This window comes from Labeo rohita, chromosome 14 (genome assembly GCF_022985175.1).
Source record: "Labeo rohita strain BAU-BD-2019 chromosome 14, IGBB_LRoh.1.0, whole genome shotgun sequence".
In the NCBI taxonomy this organism is placed as follows: Eukaryota; Metazoa; Chordata; class Actinopteri; order Cypriniformes; family Cyprinidae; genus Labeo; species Labeo rohita.
The window spans coordinates 5,812,608-5,834,969 of record NC_066882.1 but is presented as its reverse complement, the minus strand read 5'-3'; the positions used below and the strand labels follow the sequence as shown (position 1 = coordinate 5,834,969).

Sequence of the window (22,362 nt, the reverse complement as noted above, 5' to 3'; positions counted from 1 at the left end):
GCGTTACCCCCAACACTGAGGATAGGAAAAAGTTTGGCCAAGATGCAGCTATTTAAAAATCTGGAATCTGAGGGTGAAAAAAAATCAAAATATTAAAGTTGTTCAGATGAAGTTCTTAGCAATGCATATTACTAATCATATATCAAGTTTTGATATATTTAAGATAGGAAATGCACAAAATATCTTAATGGAACTTGAACTTTCCTTAATATCCTAATGATTTTTGGCATAAAAGAAAAATCGATAATTTTGACCCATAAAACGTATTTTTGGCTAATGCTACAAATATACCCGTGCGACTTAAGACTAGTTTTGTGGTCCAGTTATATTAGTGTTCAGTTATAATAATGGAAATTGGTGCTTTTGGCACTCTGAATAAAAAGAGATTAAAAATCATGCTTGATACCACTTCTTACTCACTCTTTATACGTATTATTCAAAATAAAATAACAAATAATAAAAAGCATGTAATTTCCATGAAAGCTGATATGATTTAATAAAAAAAAAGTAATTGCAAATATATCTTAAAATTCTGACCTTTTTCCTCACAATTGTGAATTTATATCCCACAGTTTTCTTCTTAGAATTGCAAGTTTATATCTTAGAATTGTGAAGAAAAAGTCAGAAACGTAAGATATAAACTATAAGAATTGCTTCTAAAAGTGTATTGTGTATAGACAGAGTTGTGCAATTACTCTTTATTCCACAGCATTTTTTATTCAATAGCAGGAAGCTGAAATGACATTTCATTTATTTATTCATTCACCTATTTATTCATCACACTGATGCTTTATTTGGCAACAAACCTAGATGAAATATACCTTGTGATTGATTGCATCTCATCTGAAGCTGGCTTTACAGCAGGACCTACATTTTTATCTAAAATGCAATGTCATCCACTTGTGGCTAAACTCGTCTGAAAAAGGAAAGATCAGCAAACCTTGAACCAGAATCGAGATACTGCAGCAGAGCTATCCATCACATGCTGCCCTACCAGCATGGGGTCATTTATCTAAGTAGATAGTGTTATGCTTAGCGACACAGATTGTAACACTGATTAGAGGAGCCATTACCAGAGTTAAACTCCTGTTGTGCTTCCACTAAGCACATCTGTCATCATAACGGAACAAAGCAAGTATGTTTTACTTCATTCTCAGAAATCAAAGGATTCAAAGCTGCTATTAAGCACACAGCTGCAGTAACCCAGCTGTATGCTCCAAATATAGTTTTATATTTAATAATATGTTTTTGTGATATATATATATTATAATGTAATATGATGTGTATTAATATAAATATATTATATATCACAATGATTAATTATTTGGCAAAGAAATGCTGTGCTAAGCATCTGGACCACAAAACCAGTCTTAAGTAGCATGAGTATATTTGTAGCCATAGCCAACAATCATTAGGATATTAAGTAAAGATCATGTTCTGTGAAGATATTTTGTAAATTTCTCACTGTAAATATGTCAGAACTTATTTTTTGATTAGTAATATGCATAGCTAAGAACTTAATTTGGACAACTTTAAAGGCGATTTTCTCAGTTTTTTTTCTTTCTTTTTTTTTTTTTGCACCCTCAGATTGCAGATTTTCAAATTGTATCTCAGTCAAATATTGTTGTATCATAACAAACCATACATCAATGGAAAGCTATTTAGCTTTATTCAGCTTTCAGATGATGTATAAATCTCATTTTCAAAAAATTGACCCTTATGACTGGTTTTGTGGTCCAGGGTCACATTCATCTCTGTTCTAAGTGCTTTTAACTACGAACAGGGTGATCTGAAATCAAACTCTGTTTTCAGGACTTTGACTTCATGTGATGAATACATTTTGTTCAGGCAACCTTGCCATCTCTGTCCTGAATCTTCCAGTCCATGTCCCAAATCGTAAACATACAAAACTATTATATAAAAGGGTTAATTATCCCTCAATAAACTTTCACTCCAAAAGGTGGCAGCAAAACTTCAGTTTTCACAGCATGGCTTCCAGCTTTAAGCCTGTAGGAAAAAAATAAAATAAATTTTAGTATTAAATGCATCAACTAATAACTGCCTGCTGATATTTAAACAAAACTGGGTGAGCAGTAGTGCTATATTATGAATATGAGTATTCTTTATGTATTGAATTTCTTCTTACTAGTAAAACGTGGTTATTTTAATCATTTACCTGAATTTGGACAGATTTATAGCTTTTTTTTTTTTTGTTTTTGTTTTTTTTTAAAGGGGTCATCGGATGCAAAGTTCACTTTTTCATGTTGTTTCAACATTAATGTGTGTTGGCAGTGTATGTACAAATCTACCCTATAATGATAAAAATCCATGCAGTAGTTTTTAATTAATCTGTAAAAATAATATCCCCTTTTTCAAATCGAGCCATTCTCAGGGATGTAAGTTAGACAAGAATATCTCTGATTGAGCAATTGAGGTGTTGTGTTGCTGGATGTAATAATGAACATAGTGGTCATCATTTACTCCCAAAATCTGAGCAGCTGAAGATGCAGTGGATTACGTTTGTTTGTGAAGGGAATGCGCCTCCCGATCTACATAAATGCGTCTATGTTCACGCAAATCATTCGTGATCCAGCTTCAGCTACAGCAGAAGTGAGTATAAGGGGTTTTTTATGAATCTCTGTAATCACCTTTCCTAATAATGTGCTAGTTAGCAAGTTTCGCGGCTAAATGTGCTAAATGCGGTTTCATTAAGACCCTAAAGAATCATATCAACTTGTGGCAAAAGGGCATCTGATGACTTTTTTAATCAATTTACCAATATGGTAACAAAAATAAACATAGTTCAAAATATACATCTCCAAAACAGTCAATCAGCTGCTTTTCAAGGAAATGTAAGGATATGTAATTATTTGTTTGTTTTGGAAAACATGACAAAATACTTAATTGTACATATATGTATATATATATATATATATATATATATATTTTTTTTTTTACATATTCAGTTACATATTCAAAACATAAAAATTCAAGAATAGTTTAATGGTAGTGTTCGTTAAGTGCCACATTTCTGCTAAAGGATATAGACCCTGACAGGCGAACAGGTGATTTGTGTGTTTTAGCACAGTTGGAACACTGTATTGACCAATCAGCATTCAGGACAGGCACCATATGTTTTTATACTGACTCTGCAGGAAAAAAACAGTTGGTCAGTAGATAACGAGCAAATAGATATCCGTCACTTTGGAACTTATTGAGCTATCATGTGCCATTCACGCACTGAAAAGCAAATAACTTGGACATTTTAGTCTGGGAAGAGTGGACTATTTTAAACACTTTTAGTGATAATGTGTAGCTGACTGCTGACCTGTATTGAGTGTTTGGATTGATCAGTGCAGGATTTCTATGAAGCAAACAGTTTTACCTAAACCTGTTTACATGTCTGCAAGATTGAATTCTTATGTAAGTTGTGATAATGGAAATACATCCGTGATAACAAACACAGGCCTGTTTTCCAAGCAGAACCCAGCATGTAAGCCTGGATAACAGTCACTGTTTGACTTAGGAGTCTGCATGTGTAAGATCAAAGAATCAATGTAAAGCTTTATGTACACATTCAAAGAGAGCATTTGTATTACACTTTCTCCAGCCTCAGGCACACACCTGCTGCATTTGCAACCAATCGGTGTCACATCACCCCAGGTTCAGTGTAACAGTACGGCAGGGAAGGATTGGAACTACTATGACTGGGAAAAATGCCCAGGACCTTTTCCGGACCAACACCACCCACAGAGAAAATTTTTCCACCATATGCATTCTGTGTGCATATAAAGCAACCCATTGCTTGCTCAATTATATAAATGCAGCCCCCAAAAAATGTCATATAAAAATAAAAATATCAAAATAGAAAAAAATAATTATAAAATAATTATATATGGTGGAAAAATGTCATACACCCAGTATATATTCCACCATATATACAAACAATCAAAATGTAACATCATATGTATTCTGTGTGAAAACCAATTCTTGCTGCATTATCTAATATATATGTATTTATAATTTATATATCCATAGCTATGCATCTTTCCACCAATCAATCTATCCATCTATCCATCCATGTATTTTTATGATGCAAAGATTGAGATATATATATATATATATACATATACATATCGTTAATATATATATATATATATAATATATTTAAATGATATGATATAAATATATATTAATATACATTTAATCTTTAATATATATATATATATATATATATATATATATACTTTTTTATTAAAAATACAGAAAGTAATATTGTGAAATATTTTCGCAATTTAAAATAGTGTTTTCCATTTTATTATACTTTAAAATATAACTTATTCTTGTGATGCAAAGCTGAATTTTCAGCATCATGATATTTCAGAAATCATTCTAACATGCTGATTTATTTTCAGTGTTGTAAACAGGTAATATTTTTAATGCTTTTTACTATTTTTGTGAAACCTGTGATTCTTTTTCCAGGATTATTTGATGAATAAATTGTTAAAAAGAACAGCATTTACTTCAAAGTTTGGGGTCAGTAAATGTTTTCTTTTTTTCTTTCTTTAAAAGAAATTAATACTTTTATTTAACAAGTGTGTGTCAAATTCATAAAAAGTGATAGTAAGGACTTATATTGCTAGAAAAGAAATTTCTATTTTGAATACATGCTGTTCTTTTTTTTAACTTTTTATTCATCAAAGAATTTTGAAAAGTATCACAGGTTCCAAAAAATATTAAGCAGCACAACTGTTTGCAACTCTGATTAAAAAGCATATTAGAATGATTTATGAAGGATCATGTGACACTGAAGACTGGAGTAATGATGCTGAAAATTCAGCTCATAGAAATAAATGATATTTAAGTGTATTAAAATAGAAAACTGCTATTTTAAATTGCAATGTTACTTTTTTTTCTGTAGGCTATTTCTGATCAAATAAATGGAACTTTGATGAGCATAAGAGACTTCTTTAAAAACAATAAAAATCTTACTGACCCCAACTTTTGAACGGCAGTGTACAAACAACTGAAGTTTGAAGAATGGCAGGTGTAAAGTCAAAAAGGCAACAGACTAGTGTTCTCTGATGACAGATTACACTCACCAAGCCTATACACGAAATTCATGTTTGTCTTTAAAGCAATCTCTCGTATGACGCACTTGATGTTTTTCGTTCTCAGATTGTGTTTCAAAACCTAAACACTTGGACACAGAGCGCTTATTCAGCATATAACGGAATAATTTCATATCCCACAGTCTGATATTCTATGCACTTCTCTGCTGGTGCCAGCAGAGGGCCAAGTTATCAACTCGTATGACCCGACACTGGCAAAGTCCTGAAATGCCCCAACGTGTCTCAACTGCTTTGCACACTCAATAAAGCAATCATAATTCACCTATTCTCTGCTAAATTAAATTTCTTGAACTCCTATTAAGAGGGCTTTAGATAAGTCTTATTACGCCATAAATTACATGATCCAGAGAGGCATGTAAAACGTTATTAAATGAGCGCAATACATCGAATTGCGGAGCTCTGCACTATAAATACAACAGAAAAATTAAACATCATATAATATTATCAGACTGTCAAATTTCAGAGCTGTCAGTACAGCTAATACAGTAATAGCATTTGCTTTGCAGTCAGTCTTTGACTGAATTTCAATGTAAAGTTCAAAAGATGTGATGAAATCATATTTTACACATTTCAAACATGCTTAATCAAACATTGGAAGGTGTTCAGAGAATTTATTGACAACTGAATGATTTTTAGAGCTCGCTATGCTGAGTTAACATTATGTCAACATGTTTACTTTATCATGTTAAGCAATATGATAGGAATCCAATGCAAAGTTCTAAATCTGATTCAGATAACCAAACTGTGAAATAGGAATTTAACTAAATAAATAGGATCACTAACCTTTAACCTTAAACAATTGTTGCCAGAATAACTCCAACCATTTCTAAGTCACTTTTAAGTGACATTATATACTTTTAACTCATACACATTGCTACTTAAGCACCAACATTCACTCTCTTTAAAAGGCAAGGAATGGAAAAAAACTGGTAGGAGACAAACAAGACTGATAGAAACATTTAGTGATGAATCACTGGACATGGAACACTGCACACAAGCAGTATTTGTAACTTTAGCACGCGAAGACTACGAGTTGAGTCTGAATTTAATAGCCTTAGGAAAGTGAGACCAAACTAGCAAGAAAAAAAATGGCATTTGTATTTGATTCAGTGGTATAAACAGGGGAAGTACTATGTGTTTGCTTTCTCTCAGGGTTCCGCCCCTGGCAGCCCTGAAGTGCACATGTTAGAGAGCATGCTTTTACTCCCTTCCTAACTACGCTCCTCCCTTACTGTGATGTTGAGACGAAAGTAGGCGGGAACTTTTTGTGAACTGATTGGTGTGCTTTACCAATCAGAGAGATTCCTCCTCCCACCTTCCCAGCCCTCTCTTCCATCCCTCCACCTCCTCTCTTGCCGCCTGCACTGTATGCACGCACAGGGGCAGGGAAAAGTGCGGGGCAGGGGACAGCGAGGAAGAAAAAAAAAAGCAAACAGAAGCAGCTTCTGGTTTTTCTTTCACATTTTTTTCGCACTCCCGCTGCATCATTACAAGAGAACAGGCACCGCCGGCTCATAAAAACCTGCGTGGCTTGCACGCACACACACTCACTCTCGCACACGCAGTCGAGGAGGATCAACTCAGAGCGGCTTCTTCGCCCGTGGCACTTGAGAACTAGGGAGGTGTGCTTGACCACCTGGGAGCAGGTGGAGGAGAACCTGTCGCGGCTACCGTCTGACTCCCACGTGGAGGAGCTTGACCTGATGTCAAACGAGGAGTGCCGTTCGCCCATCGGCCTGGACTGCTGCAGCTGCTGTCTGGATCTGGCCAATGGCTGTGAGCCCGAGCCGGGTCGACCGGGTCACACCAGCCTGGGGAGCCCGACGTCCATCAACCACTTCCGACAGCTCCGAGACCAGCTTCACTTCCAGAACCTAAACACAGATAAGCTCAACAACATCATGAGACAGGACTCACTGGAGTCGGTGGTCCGGGACCCCTGTTACCTGCTCAACGAGGGCATCTGCAACAGCAACATTGACCAAACCATGCTGTCCATACTGCTGTTCTTCCACAGGTATGTGAAACTAATCTTGCACTCAAACACCTGCTCTGGCACACTCAGGTCATAAAAACTGTAAAAGTCTCTGCCAGAGCTGTGATTGCCGGTTGATGACCAACGTTGGAATGTTTGAGTTAGATGACAACAACAAGCTCACTTATGTAATTCTGGCCACCTCCTGTCTTTAAGTGCTAACAGTACCATTTCATTTGAACCAGCTCATTTTAGGTAGTAATTCATTATGTATTAATTGCTAACCACCAAATAAAAACAACAAGTGCTTTACAAACACCAAACAATGCTAGTTATTTACATTTCTTGATGATTAACGTGATTAAGGACCGCATGCAACTGTGTTATTTAAGAACAGGGTAGCTTGCAGTCTCAGTAGGGTTTCAGGAATGTGTAGATCGGTATGAAGAACATGCCTTTGCGCAAACTTAAGAGGATCTTGAGTCAGTCCAACTTAAAGTAGTTCTCATTTCTTAAATACTCCCCATTCATTGCAACTTTATGCAAATATTCTAGTTTTTATTTTGCACAAAAAGTGCATGTGGAATTTTCTCCCCAACCAGTGTGATTTGCAAAACACCCATTCATTTACAAACTATGGGCAATTTACATACCATTCCGGCATAGCCTATCACCCCATAGCTGAAGTATGCAGCAAAACAAATTCCTTTTCAGGTAATATGCATGTTTATAACATTTAATGGTGACAGGAGTTTCCAAAACAACCCTGGATGCATTAAAATCTCATAAACATTTAATATTTGTTTCAATCTCATGACAGTGTGTGTGCATAATATTGCATTTTGAAACAAGTTTTTGTGATGTACTACAGTGTCAAAAATGGATCAAAAGCTAGCCACAGCAGGTATTTGGCAAAAGTGTCTAATCAGGATCAAGCACGCAGCGCATTTTTCCACGAAACCATACTCTTCAAACTGAAAATAAACATATGTGGATATCAGAATAGTTTGCTAAAATCCAATAGTGTTTGAAATGTTTAGTCTGTGAAAGAATTAGAGATGAGGCCTAGTGGAAAAAGAATCTAAAGCCAGGTGTTACAAAAACAGATTAACTATATTTAATTGACATTTGCAGGCAGATGATGTGAATGTATTTCATGTGTTGTTACTGTAATATGCCAAGTTTGGAAATATTCACTGTTAGCGGAGCAGAGATATGGGTTAAAATGTTTATAGTTAGCCTGTTATGCTGTCTTATGCAATATTATTCTGACACTTTTTTTTTTTTATCTCTGATAGAAAGATGCACATCTGCTCAAAGTGCTATCTTAAGTTTTGACAGCAGTAGTTAAATTGGCCAATAACCATGCAGATATGAACAGTCAGCAAATGATTTTTACTAGGGAACGTAAAATTCATATTTGAAACAGCTATTCTAAATGAAAAGATTGCTATCTGAATTACTAATGAAAGGAGCATGGCATGACATAGTAATGAGACATATTGCATATTAAAAAGGGAGTTGCCATAGCAACTCTTGTAGTAAAATTCTAAATATTGCATTTAAGAGAACAAATATGCATATAAAAAGTAGGGCTGTCAACTGACTTTTTTTTAAATGCAATGACATGATATGCAGATAATGATATTATTTAAAATAATTAATGCATTATCTTGAAAATGAATGCATTAAAAATGCATAAAATAAATTAATTATCCAACAGCCCTAATAAATATTTAAAACAATGATATGCTATGATATGCAACAAAAATGCATTGAACGGTGGAATCTTATTTATGGCTGTTCTGATTCTTAAAATGCAATAAAGCTGCTCAGCATCTAATCTCATCTGTTTTACAACAGGACAATATACCTCTTAGCCTTACTGGGACACCTCTAAAACAAGATTCCTAGTGTGCCAGTTAATGTTTAATCTCCTTTATCGGGGTGTCCTCAGTTTTATACGTGGCAGTGAAAGGTTACAGTCTACATAATTAGCTTTTCTTTATGAGTCTGGTGTTGGGATGTAAACAGGAGCAGTCTGCATGGGACCTCTGGCCCAAAGACACTTCACAGTCTCAGTTTCTAAATACACAGAGTTCAACAGCCCTCTGTTTTTCTAATATCATCAAATGGCCATTGTTAGTCTGTACACCAACCCATTCTTGTACTCCATGACAGGAAAGGCAGTTCTTTTTCATGTTGGACCGTTCTATGCCATTGGATAATTCCGTACACTGTATAATATTTCATATTTCACACCTCCTGCAGACTAAATACTGACTTGTTTGTGTTTTACACAAAGGTCCTTGATGTCTTAAGGAACATAGTGTTATTGATGGAACAGCGATAAGAAAGGTGTGGTTGTTTAATAGTATGTAGGACACAAAGTAACAGAGGTCCTGCCAACAATTCCAAGTCCTGTCCACTAAACACTCAGATGTGTTGCTAATATGTCAGTCCATTTACTTATTATGCAGAAGTGTAATCCACATCTCCAGACATGCACAGACATGGATCCAAACATGCCAAGCTGAACAAGCCAGGGTTTTCTGGAATTATCCATGGGGATTTAAATAAAAGGTGTGTTCCTACTGACTGGAAATGAGCGATTGCATAACACGTTAAAAGTGCAGTATATGCACATATTTAAATTAAATGTTTAAATGTTTTTGCTTTAAACTTTTATTAGGGCTGTTGGAATATTTATTTAGTTTATACCTATAAAAGTATATATTAATTATACAAATAATAGGGCTGTCAAACGATTAATTGCGATATATATAAACACATTCATGAATATATTTAAGAAATATTTATACAATTTATATTATATATAAATATAAATATTTTGTATATAACGTATTTCTCTTAAATACATACATTAATTTGTGTGTATTTTTATATACATAATAATTACATGCGATTAATAATTGTATGCGATTAATTGCGATTAATCATTTGACAGCCCTTATAAATAATATAATTATCAGCACTTTCAAGAAATGTGAATAAAAACATTGTTTAATTTAATGTATTTTAAACTAAATTTGAGGATTTTATTAATTGTATTTCATTTTTAATTTACTAATTTTAATTAAACGCTATGCTAAATTAAAAAAATATAGATTGCATTAGTTTAAAAACAATACCCTAACAGCTCTAACAACATTTAACACAAACAATACAGTGCAATAAATACTAATATTTATAGCATATATTTACTCTTCACTGTAATCTTTTTATGACTGGTCTGATTGTGATCAAATCTGTCCAAATGTTCAGAAAGTCTTTTTACTGCATTACTGCATTACTACTAATTTTCTAATCTAACAGCCATAATGGATACTTAAACATGAACAAACTAATATTGAAATATCCTTGAATCATACTTAAACCACGTATAATTATTTATTAGTGTAATCTTATTTTATGAATCTTCTGAATCTTAATATGTATTAAAGTTGTTGCTTAGAATCAGATATTACTATCACTAACTGGTTTTATGACAGCTTTATGACAGTTTCGGACAATATACCTCAGATGACTGAGAACTGACACAGTCCACAGTCACCACACCACAAAATATCCGTCCAGCCTAACATAAACCTCAAAGAACATAGGACAATTAGTTAGGAATGCATCCAAAAGTGTTATGCAAGAAAACTGAGAAGAAGAAAAATATATAGAAAAGCAAAAAACATAGTAGTTTTGTAAACAAAATTTTTCAAAATAAGGCCATTTACCTGCGCAAAAACGCATGAATCATAAACACACAAGACTCCAGGGAGCAACGTTCTACTTAAATCACACCCCAAATACATGTTCAAATGCAGAGTGTGCAAAACCTTGCGAAAGGCCGTCTACGCCCTCCTAAACATCATGAAAAGACAACACAGTGCCACCCTTCAAGGTTGATGCCCATGTGAGATAACGTCTGAACCCTCAGCCTTGCCCTGACTGACCCCAATATCTCTGACCAAACAGTTAGATTAACAAACAAAATTCAGAACTGCTCGCTCTCAAGCCTCCGTCCCAAGTGAGAATTTTTGGCTGCTTCCTTAAAATTCCTTAAGAATGCCGAACATGTGCTACAGAGATAGACAGACAGACAGACAGACAGATAGACAAATAGACAGTTAGATACATAGATAGATAGACAGATAGACATGTATTCGTCTGCACACTTTGTCTCCAGCCAGCATGTAAAAGAGAGCCACTACTAATAAAAGACATCCAGCACATCACATGAGGAAAGAGAGCTAATGTTCGCCACATGAGAGCTGTCGTTTTTTGTTCTTTCTCAAGACTTGTTGAAGCAGAGATTTGAGCAATTCCTATCAATATACGCAAGTAGTACCGATATGCCAAACAAGACTAACAATGAACCTCTGTACACAGCCAAGTCTACAGCAGAGGACAAGAATGTATCAAAAGATGCAACTATATTTTGTGATCCTCCTCAAGCCTGCAGGATATTTTCCGGAAGGGAACACAGAGCAGACTGTTACATAAAAGTCCCAGGGTCATAGGGGTTTGGGTGGTTTTGGCTGAGTGGTCTTTCTTTCAAAGTTGTTTTGAGAATGTCAGCCTAATTCTGCACTATGAGCGTGAAGAAATCAAGGCTTTGAGAAACCCCAGGCTTGGAATCTCTGAGCACTATTCCCATCCATCCCTGGCTCAGGCCTATTTATTTGACATGGTCATCACTGTAAAGAAGATCAGATATACATACATTTCACCATAATCTGAAGACATGCTTACCACTCCCAGCTGTGTCAACAGAAGCAGGAACACTTCAATAAGACTTCTGTTTCAAAAGAACAGCAAACATTAAATGCTGATTGGATCAGATTTGGAACAATCAGCGACAATGTGGAAAATTAACCACGGAGTGCAATGCTGTGACATAACTTTTAGTTAGTGCTGATATACAGTCCAATAGCATGGTTTATCAATCCACTTGTGAGTTGGCTAAATTCGCAATAACACACTCATACTATTTCCGTCGTCACTTTTTGCACATTTTTATACTTTACAGCATACCTTTATAAATTATATCACAGAAATAGTAGTAGTATGCATGCAAGTTCAGCTGCTTTCTGAAACACTGGCTTGCATGAGAAATTGGCAATGTGAAAGCTGTGATGCAGACCAGGGAGCGGGCTGTGGTAATGAACCTGAGATTACCTGAGGAGAGATGATGACTTCACCTTGGATAAGAGCATATAATACAAGTGGACTGTAATAAAAGCAGCAAATGAACCGCACAAGCTGTCTCATCAAAAAAGATGCTTGCAAGCTGCAAGAAGTCACTTTTTCTCTCTCTCTATATACATTTATACATACTGCATTTTGTTCTCTGCTCTATGTTTATGATGATGTTAGATGAATGAAAATGCACAACAATTCGATAGAATTAAGTGACTTTAAAAATCATGGGGTTTCATCTTAAGAAAATCTCACTCGATCTCAATTGATCCATTCCAACCCGATCTCATGGCAGTTCGTACATATTTTACAAGGTGGCTAATTTGTACAACCTCACTCATACAAATTCATATGTTTAGCCACCTTGTAAAATACGTACGAATTGGTCCAGAGATAGCATTGTCTGTTCAGTAAACTGATTAGCTTAAAAACATTTCCTGAATTCTTGCCATAGAAAGATATGTGCTGAAAGATATATGCTAATCAAGTAAATAGAAAATCGTAAATATGCTAGGATGCAGTTCCAAGTTTAGCGATTAATTTATCAATTTCAAAAACTTGACCCTTATGACTGGTTTTGTGGTCCAGGGTCACATTTTGGTCATTTTGGTCATTCATTTTGGAGGTCACATTTGTTGCTGCATACAGTACATCAGAGCATGTCTCATTTTAGAAAAGTAGCTATTATAAAATTGATTGTTGCCATTGTGAGGCATAAATTGTTGTAATTTCCTTTTGCTTTGTAATATAATGGCTATTTTTCTGAAATGAGACAATCCCAATGATACATCAATGACAAATGCGACCTTTGGTGAGTACAGCCTAAATAGCTAAAACTATAAGTTGCTCAGTATTAACTGTGTTTATTAAACTATTGTATTAAAAATATATATATATATATATATATATATATATATATATACATGCACACAAAGTAAGTGTGCACATGTAAAGCCCAAATTGGGCTGTGAACAACAACAACAAAAAAAAGAAAACTATGCCTGGTAAAGACCTGACTGGTTGAAAAACGAAAAACTGCTTTATCAAAGGGGACATTGGGTGCCGTTTTCCACAAATTGGTATGATTCATTAGGGTCTTCATGAAATGTCTGCAAACTACTTTGATTAAAATTTCTCAATCTGCGTGTTAAACAACACCTTTTTACCTTGTGAAAAACAGTTCTGTTCACAGCGACCTGTTTCGGTGCATGTCTCTTTAAATGATAATGCGCTACTGCTTACTCCGCCCCCTCTTCCATTTTTTGTCTATTCGGTGGAGCATTACCATCAAAACAAAACTAATTCACTGTGTCTCTGATGCTGGGAGAAAACAAAGACTCTTATGTTCACTTTCACATCCAAATACAAAACACCTGCATTGCTTATGAGACGTTGTCGCTAAAGCTTTTTGAGTGCGAGAAAATGGCAGACAGCGTATAACTGGCTAAGGGCGGGAATATGGTAATATGGGACAGTCCGTCAGTGGTCATAGGCGGAGCCTGAGCAGTATGATGTCATACTGCTCAGAAAATCAAAACAGCTTGATAATTCAGACTGTTTAGGTTTTCTAAAACAGGAATAAAAAAAGTGAATGGATTTTATCATTGTAGGGTGCTAAGACACCCTAAAAGTGAATTTTGCATCCGATGTCCCCTTTTTTAAAATTTGTGGAGCTTCAGTGTGCACTCGTATCATTTTTTAATAGAAGCACGCAAAATTGTGCCATTAGTCTGAATATCTACACAGTTCTTGTGTGAAAGAAAAATTACCGCTGCTTTAAATTTAAATCAGCATAGAGAACACTGAATAGAAGTACATGCATTCCACCCGCCTTACATCATATGCCATCAATTATCCCTATCATACACATAAAACCTAATGAATTGATAATGTCTCCGCTAATTATTTGAGTAAGATGCGGCCTTTTGATGTAACACATGCAACGCATTCAGTCGTGCAGCTGGTCTGAAAATTAAACCTCCATTGAGCTTGTGCTGTGAGAACAAGTCATTTGCATTGATGATTCTGATTATGAGTTCACACGTGCTCCCCTCGACGCAAGCTGTTTGTAATAAATGACTTGCAGTCAGTAGATAGGGTGTTGTAATAAAATGCAACAGGTGGATCAAGTTTCACAGTGTCTTAACAGGTCAATTGTCTTTGTGGCAGAGGCTTGTTCAGTAATTTACTTGTCATAGTCAGACAAACAGGCACAGAGGTGTATAATATCCATTTAATTGGCTGACTGAATAGCAGCATTGTTGTGACTGGGCCGGTGGAGAGTTGACAGCGAGCCAGAGGCTGGGGGCCAGCCCGGGCTTTGTTGTCTGGTATAAGGTGCTCCTGTTCCCAGAAGCAGGGTTCAGGGTAGTGACAGGCACTGTCTGCAAGCCCACCCAGCACTGGCATTCACTGATCCACAGCGGCCATGCTATAGCCAAAACACAAACATACTTATTGAGGGCACTGGAGTGCCTCAGAGTCCATGACCTGGGACAACGGAGTAAATGTTAAGACTGGCTAATAAAGACACATTGTGCTGTTATATAATCTAACAGGGACCAAATAATGTCACTGACAATCATGTGATGTCATTTTCAAATGGAAACAAAAGTGGTCTTATGCACCACCAAAAGTTTGACTTTATTTCTTCTGTCAAACACAAAAGGAGACATTTTGAAGAATGCACTTGTCGCTCTTTTCACTGCAACAATGAAGGCTTTCAAGCTTTAAAAGTAGTATCGTAAAAGTGCCCTATTTTACTCATATGCTGTATTCCAAGTCTTCTGAAGCTATATAAGAAAACTAGCTATTTTATTATTATTTTATCTTCCTCTCCAGTGAACTGTTAACTGGGAAATGGGAAAAAAAGATTCATGCATAAATCAGAGACTGTTATTTTTCTTATAATCACCAAGGAGAGCTAAGATGGATTTTTTTTTCAGTGAATAATGACTTTAATTTGAGTCTGTTCCTCACATGAACCTATTGCATAACTTGAGATAAGTGAAAATACATTGTAGTTTGAAAGATTGGGGTCAGTAAGTTTCTTTTTTTTAATTCAGCAAGGACACATTCAGTTTATCAAAAGTGAAAGTAGAAACTTTAGATTGTTTTCAATCAATCAAAAAATAAATGCTGTTCTTTTGAGAATTCAAAGAATTCTAAAAAAGTATCACAGATTCCATTAAAATTTAACATGATTTCTGAAGGATCATGTGACACTAAAGACTAGAGTAATGATGCTGAAAATTCAGCTTTGCACCACAGCAATAAATGACATTTTAAAATCTATATAAAAATACAAAACAGGTGTTTTAAATAACTATATTTTATAGGTAAATGTCAACTGTTTTTACTGTATTTTTTTTTTTTTTAAATAAAGCATAAGATACTTTAAAAGCATAACAACATTTTACCGAAGGCAAACTTTGAATGGCAGTGTCCCGTCGTTTGTGATGACACAACATTAAGTGAATGATGACATAACTGTCATGTTTGGGTGAACTGTCCCTTTAAAGCCAGCGTTCAAGGTGTCTGTTGGGGGGTAACATCATGTTGTTGATTGTGGCAGGCCTTCAACAAAAATGTACGTCCACAGTATTAGCAGAGAGGTCAGATTATTTGCTTGTGAAACAAAACCGCCCGGTAGCTTGTGAAACAGCCCTCATGGGTTCATGGTTTGTTGACTTGATAAAACACTCTTCTGGATGGCTTCAGCTGTGTTTACCTCAGGGCAAAAGAGAGGTCTGATCATGTTGAAGTGGCTGCCAAGGCAGACATAATAGCACTTTGATCGGGACTGTATCCTTAATTTCCCCCAAGGCCGATTTAATTGAATACACTGTACACAACACCTCCGCTGCAGTCAAAAGTGAAAGGACAGTTATTCTATTGTACAACTTAGCGTTGAATGAGAAAAAATTGCATTCACTGGCTGAAAATCAATAATCGCACGAACTCTGAAAAGATCTGCGGCCAGAGTTTGATTTCATCCGAGGCATTTGTTTTCATGACCTAAAAAGTTTCTGCTGGTAACTGTCTTGAAACGAATAACTTTCACCACTTCCAGTGCTTTCAACCCTTGCATAATGTCCTGGAAAGAACATACAAGGCCTAGTTCTTTTGCCTTTATTTTAAAGATACACTCAAGTATTTTCTATTTTACAAATAAATAAATGAGTAGCACTTTTGAAAAATATGCTTAAAGTCATGTACATACATCAACAGTCATATTAGTAGTCCAATAAAAGCTGTTTGGAGCATCTCCTCACAGATCACCTGACCAATTATATTACAGTTGAAGTCAAACCTACACCTTGCAGAATCTGCAAAATGCTAATTATTTTGCCAAAGTAAAAGGGGTCATACAAAATACATGTTATTTTTTTATTCAGTACTGACCTGAATAAGATGTTTCACATAAAAGACGTTTATAGTCCACAAGAGAAAATAATAGTTGGATTTATAAAAATTACCCCATTTAAAAATTTACATGCACTTGATTATTAATACTGTGTTATTACCTGAATGATCCAAGGCTGTTTTTTTTTGTTTAGTGATAGTTGTTCATATGTCCCTTGTTTGTCCCAAACTGCATGATATTCTTCAAAGAAATCCCTCAGGTCCCACAAATTCTTTGTTTTTTCAGCATTTTTGTGTATTTGAACCCTTTCCAACAATGACGTTGTGTGATTTTGAGATCCATCTTTTCACACTGAGGACAACTGAGGGACTATTATAGAAGGTTCAAATGCTCACTTTAGAAGGAACCACAATGCATTAACTTTTTGAATTTGAAGTTCAGGGTAAATTTAACTTATTTTGTCTTCTGGGAAACATGTAAGCATCTTCTGTATCCTCTGAAGGGCAGTACTAAATGAAAATAATATGATATTCAGGCAAAATTTAAAAAAAAGTACACATCCTCAGTCTGTTCAAAAGTTTTCACCCCCCCGGATCTTAATGCATCGTTTTTTTCCATCTGGAGCATCAGTGAATGTTTGAACCTTCTGTAATAGTTGCATACGAGTCCCTCAGTGTGAAAAGATGGATCTCAAAATCATATAGTCATTGTTGGAAAGGGATCAAATACACAAAAATGCTGAAAAACCAAAGAATTAGTGGAACCTGAAGGATTTTTCTGAAGAACAGCAAGCAGGGACAGGACAAACAAGGGACTCATGGACAACTATCACTAAACAAACAAACAAAAAAAAAACAGCTGTGGATCATTCAGGTAACAACACAGTTTTGAGAATCATGTGTATGTAAACTTTTGAACGGCTTCATTTTTATAAATTCAACTATTATTTTGTCTTGTGGATTATACGTAAATGTCTTTTATGTGAAATTCAGGTCAGAACTAAATAAAAAAAAAAAAAAATAAAAAAAAAAAATAACATTTTGTATGTGTATGTAAAGGTGTATGTAACCTTTGAATTCAACTGTGTATTATATTGCACTAAAGGAACTTAAAATTTTTTGGTATTTCCCAGTGATTTTGTTTTGCCTTGTTTGTTTATGAAAACAAAATGACGTGGAAATCATTAGCAGTTGTTGTTTATATGATGATACAGAGGTGAGCCCTGCGAAAAGTGCTTGGCCTTTATTGTCTTATCTGTTCACACCCTGCCAATGACGTCCATTGAGATATAATGACAGAACCTGTCAACAGTAGTCTGCCCTCTGCAGCGTTTGCCCTTGTTATATCAGCGCCTGGGAGCCCATGTGGGCTGAGCTGAATCTGTGCATGACTTAGGCCTTTCTCACACCGCACGCAAAGCAGCGTGTAATTATTTAAGCACCCACATTAACAGATTATAGTATTCACACTGCCCTCCCTAGCAGAGCACCGCTGCATACTGTATCAGGTACGTAGCAAAAGGTGCAAGTGGAGTTTCGGTGCTGAGTCTAGTTTTCCACACGTAGTGAGCTGAACTCAGCAGAAAATGTGTTGAAATGCATTATAAACCTATTCATCAACATTATCTTTTGCAGTATGGGTGTTTATGAAGGAGCATAAAATAATATGGTGAATTACTCGCCCATTGTTGGATCAAAAGGCTAGAAGTTGCATTTCTTTCACACTTAAGTGTATGATTTGAAGAGGCTTTAGCTATTCACCTAGTCAGATATGATGAGATAAAGCAATTATGTATCTTGTCAGATGATTGGTTTTTCAGTGATGGGAATAATGGCGTTATAAATAAATACAGCTACTAACCGTTTTTTTTTTTCAGTAACGAGTAATCAAATGAATTACTGTTTTCCCCGTTACAATGGCATTACGGTTACTGACAATAAAATGCAGCGTTACTATAATTTATTTAATTATTAGAATTTTATTTTTAGAATTTAAATAGTATTATATTATTTAATTAATATATTATTAATATATATTATATTATTTAAATATTATTAGAATTTTATTTTTAGAATTTTATTCAAATACAGCGTACCTGTATTTGACGAACCGTAAACTTTAGTGCGAAGGCACACGACTAGTCGTTGCTTTGTCTCACACACACGCAAAGAAACAATACAGAGCGAGAGAGTTTTATATACCATGAAGAATTGCTGCGCTACATGTAAACTGTCAAAACAACAGAGTTCCTTTGGAATTATTCAGCTTTTAAGAAGTGCTGGTTTCTCCGGTAGTAGGCGGTACTAATGCGCAAGCGGCAATCTCATTGGCTGGTGCTCACCTATTATTATCCCTGTTTTTATAAGTTAGAGGGTACGCAGAAAAAATGTGATTAATATTCATGATTCCAGCAGCTCATTAATCCTTGGTACGTTTTATATTGTTATTAGTAGTAGAATTTGTGGTAGTTTTGTTATCTTATCAGTATTATTTTTAGTTTTTTTTAAATTACAAACAATATCTTAAAGACCATCACCAGTCCTAAGTTCAGTAAGCATGACAAATATGCATTCATACATGGTTATTCTAATTATTAAAGTTCTAATTACTAAAGTTTATGCTAAATTATCATAATGTCATATTATAATGCATGACTGACTGATGCTAAGTGTCCTATATTTAAAAAAACAGCAGATTTTAAAATATTAGTCTGGTGAGTAAGCTAAAATTTTCACTCATTTAATTTAAATTTCATTCATTTTATATTGGGGGCATCCAAGTTATTTGACATATTTACATTTTTTTTTTAACACAATAGTAATTTACTTTCCCTGGTAATTAGTTACTTTTATAATGATGTAACTCAGTTACTAACTCAGCTACTATTTGTGAGAAGTAACTAGTAACTATAACTAATTAATTTTTAAAAAGTAACATGCCCAACACTGTTGATTTCTTTATCTATTGCATCACACTGGATTGATTAGCATCCAAAAGGAAATCACTCTGTACATTTATGTATTAAACATCAAATTTTTATATTTTATTTTTATGTTCAGACAAACTGCCTTTCAAGACATTTTGCCACATGCTGTGGCAGAGCAGGCCTCTATGGAAACTGTTTTTCCATTATGCCAGCCTGTGAGATTAAGCGTGACACGCCATGGGTCATCACGGTTTTGTCTTGACTGGTCTGGAACATGGTGTCCTCTGAAACACCTATAGAGTGAATGAATCAGCCTGCTATTACAGCTCATCCTGCATAAAGCCTCTTCACAGTGAGGCTGCGTAGCATCCCAGCAGGATGTCATAGCTCTACTTATGGACTTTATCCAGCATTCACTAGTCACGTTACAAACCAGCGACAAACTCCCCTCTGCACTGGCGTGTTGGGCACATGCACAGCAGGTTGCAGTAAAATATGTGAGCGTGTGGCTACGCAGTGAACAATTTCCCGTCCAAAACAGCCCTTTCACAGTAAACAACTCTCCGTTTTGGTTTCTTAGATTTGGACGGCTAATTAAAGGATCATGGTTTTTCAAAACACCAGTCTCATGCAACAGAACTAAGACTATATTTTAAGCAGTAAAAGCTGAGATTGTTTTGTGGCGCATAAAGCTGCCAAACTTTAATAAAGTTGCCAAAGGATAAGGTTGGGAACTCTGAATCAACATCAGCTTGTGAACTATGTAGTGTTCAAAAATCTTGATGCACTTAATCAGGATTGTGGATATAATATGGATGCAACGTGCATTATGTTTCAACAACCCCAAAGCATTTATTTCCATAAGCATGTAATTCATTATTAACGTCACGCTTGAGGAAGAAAAGGCGCTGTGTCTTCCCATAAACGCAGAGTGCTTATGTGAAAGGATGTTGACTAACTGTTAGACACAGCTAAAGGTAAACAGATATTACTTACGAGCTTTATTTACGTAGGTTTAAGGTTTGTTGCCGTCACTTCAACAAGACTGATTCATCAGGCTTGCTTTTTCAGTTGAATCAGCTTGTTTGCATTAATAACACAAAGTAGTCAAAGGGATAGTTCAACCAAAAATTAAAATAATTACCCCAATGATTTACTAAAGCAATAAGCCCCATGAAGCTGTGGTTTACAGTGAATTTATACCAGCTAAGGGGCGTTGTTAGCTAAGGGGGTCCCTTAGATGTTATAAATTCACTGTAAACAACAACTTTACAGGCCTTATTGCTTTTATAAAACATTAATTCCATATAAGTAGTAAGGTTTCACTAAATAAAACAGAGCAAATAATGTAATGATTTTAATAAAAACTTTATTCTTCCGCCAAACAATGTAGTTCCTCAGAAATGGTTGCAACAAAGTGGTTGCCGAGCAACACACAAACGTAAACAGACATGTATGTTTGTACTGTAATTTACAACAGATTTGAATGCTGCTGAACTAATCAGAATCAAGGACCAGAACCATCCGTTTTATAATAAAGCAATAAGTCCCAAGAAGCCGTGGTTTACAGTGAATTTATAACAGCTAAGGTGCGTTGTTAAGCATGACGCGATAATAAAAACATTATTCTTCCGCCAAACAATGTAGTTCCTTAGAAGCAGTTGTGGCTACAAAAAGTGGTTGCAGGGAAACACACAAATGTAAACAAAGGTGTATGTTTGTAGTATAATTTACAACAGCTTCGAATGCTGCACAACCAATCAGAATCAAGGAACGGAACTGTTTTATAATAAAGCAATAAGCCCCAAGAAGCCATGGTTTACAGTGAATTTATAACAGCTAAGGGGCTTTGTTATCTAAGGAGCCCCCTTAGCTGTTATAAATTCACTGCAAACAACGGCTTCACAGGCCTTATTGCTTTTATAAAATGGTTATTCCATATACTGTAAGTAGTAAGGTTTCACAAAATAAAACAGAGAAAATAAAGTGTAATGATATTGATAAAAACATTCTTCCACCAAATGATAGTTCCTCAGAAACGGCTGTGGTTACAACAAAGTGGTTGCCGAGCAACACACAGATGTAAACAAATGTGTTTGTTTGTAGAGTAATTTGCAACAGATTAGAACGTGGCTCAACCAATCCAACCAATCAGAATCAAGAATCACCCTCAAGCTATCCTAGATGTATATAAGTTTCTTCTTTCAGATGAATACAATCAGAGTTATATTAAAAAATGTCCTGGCTCTTACAAGCTTTATAATGGCAGTGAATGGGTGTTGAGATTTTGAAACCCAAAAAACTGTGTCCATAAATCAGAAAAAGTGCTCCCCATGGCTCCAGGGGGGGGGGCTTCATAAATGCCTTCTGAAGTGAACTGATGCATTCGTGTAAGAAAAACATCCTTATTTAAAATCAGCTTCCACTAAGACACTGGAATGTCACTCTCTCATGAAAGTGCATACAACAGTTAGCAGAAGATTACAGTTTATACATTTTTAAATAATTATATTTTTCTTACATAACGCATCGATTCACTTTAGAAGGCCTGTGTTTACCCCCGGAGCTGTGTGGAGTACTTTTTATGATGTATGGATGCAGTTTTTTGGGCTTCAAAATCTCAACACCCATTCACTGCCATTATAAATCTTGGAAGAGCCAGGACATTTTTTAATATAACTCTGATTGCATTTGATTGAAAAAAGAAAGTCATACACACCCAGGATGGCTTGAGGGTGAGTAAATCATGGGG

At 35.4% G+C, this 22,362-nt stretch overlaps 1 protein-coding gene across 1 annotated transcript in view; it reads left to right on the top strand.

Moving 5' to 3' along the window:
- The first annotated feature begins 6,507 nt into the window (after positions 1 to 6,507).
- tsc22d3 (TSC22 domain family, member 3) overlaps positions 6,508 to 22,362 on the top strand; it is a 37,775-nt gene continuing 21,920 nt past the window's right edge. Inside the window, exon 1 of the mRNA XM_051128450.1 lies at positions 6,508 to 7,149. Within this exon, the coding sequence (XP_050984407.1) occupies positions 6,836 to 7,149 (314 nt within the window). The 5' untranslated portion in view covers positions 6,508 to 6,835. The remainder of the gene's footprint in view (positions 7,150 to 22,362) is intronic.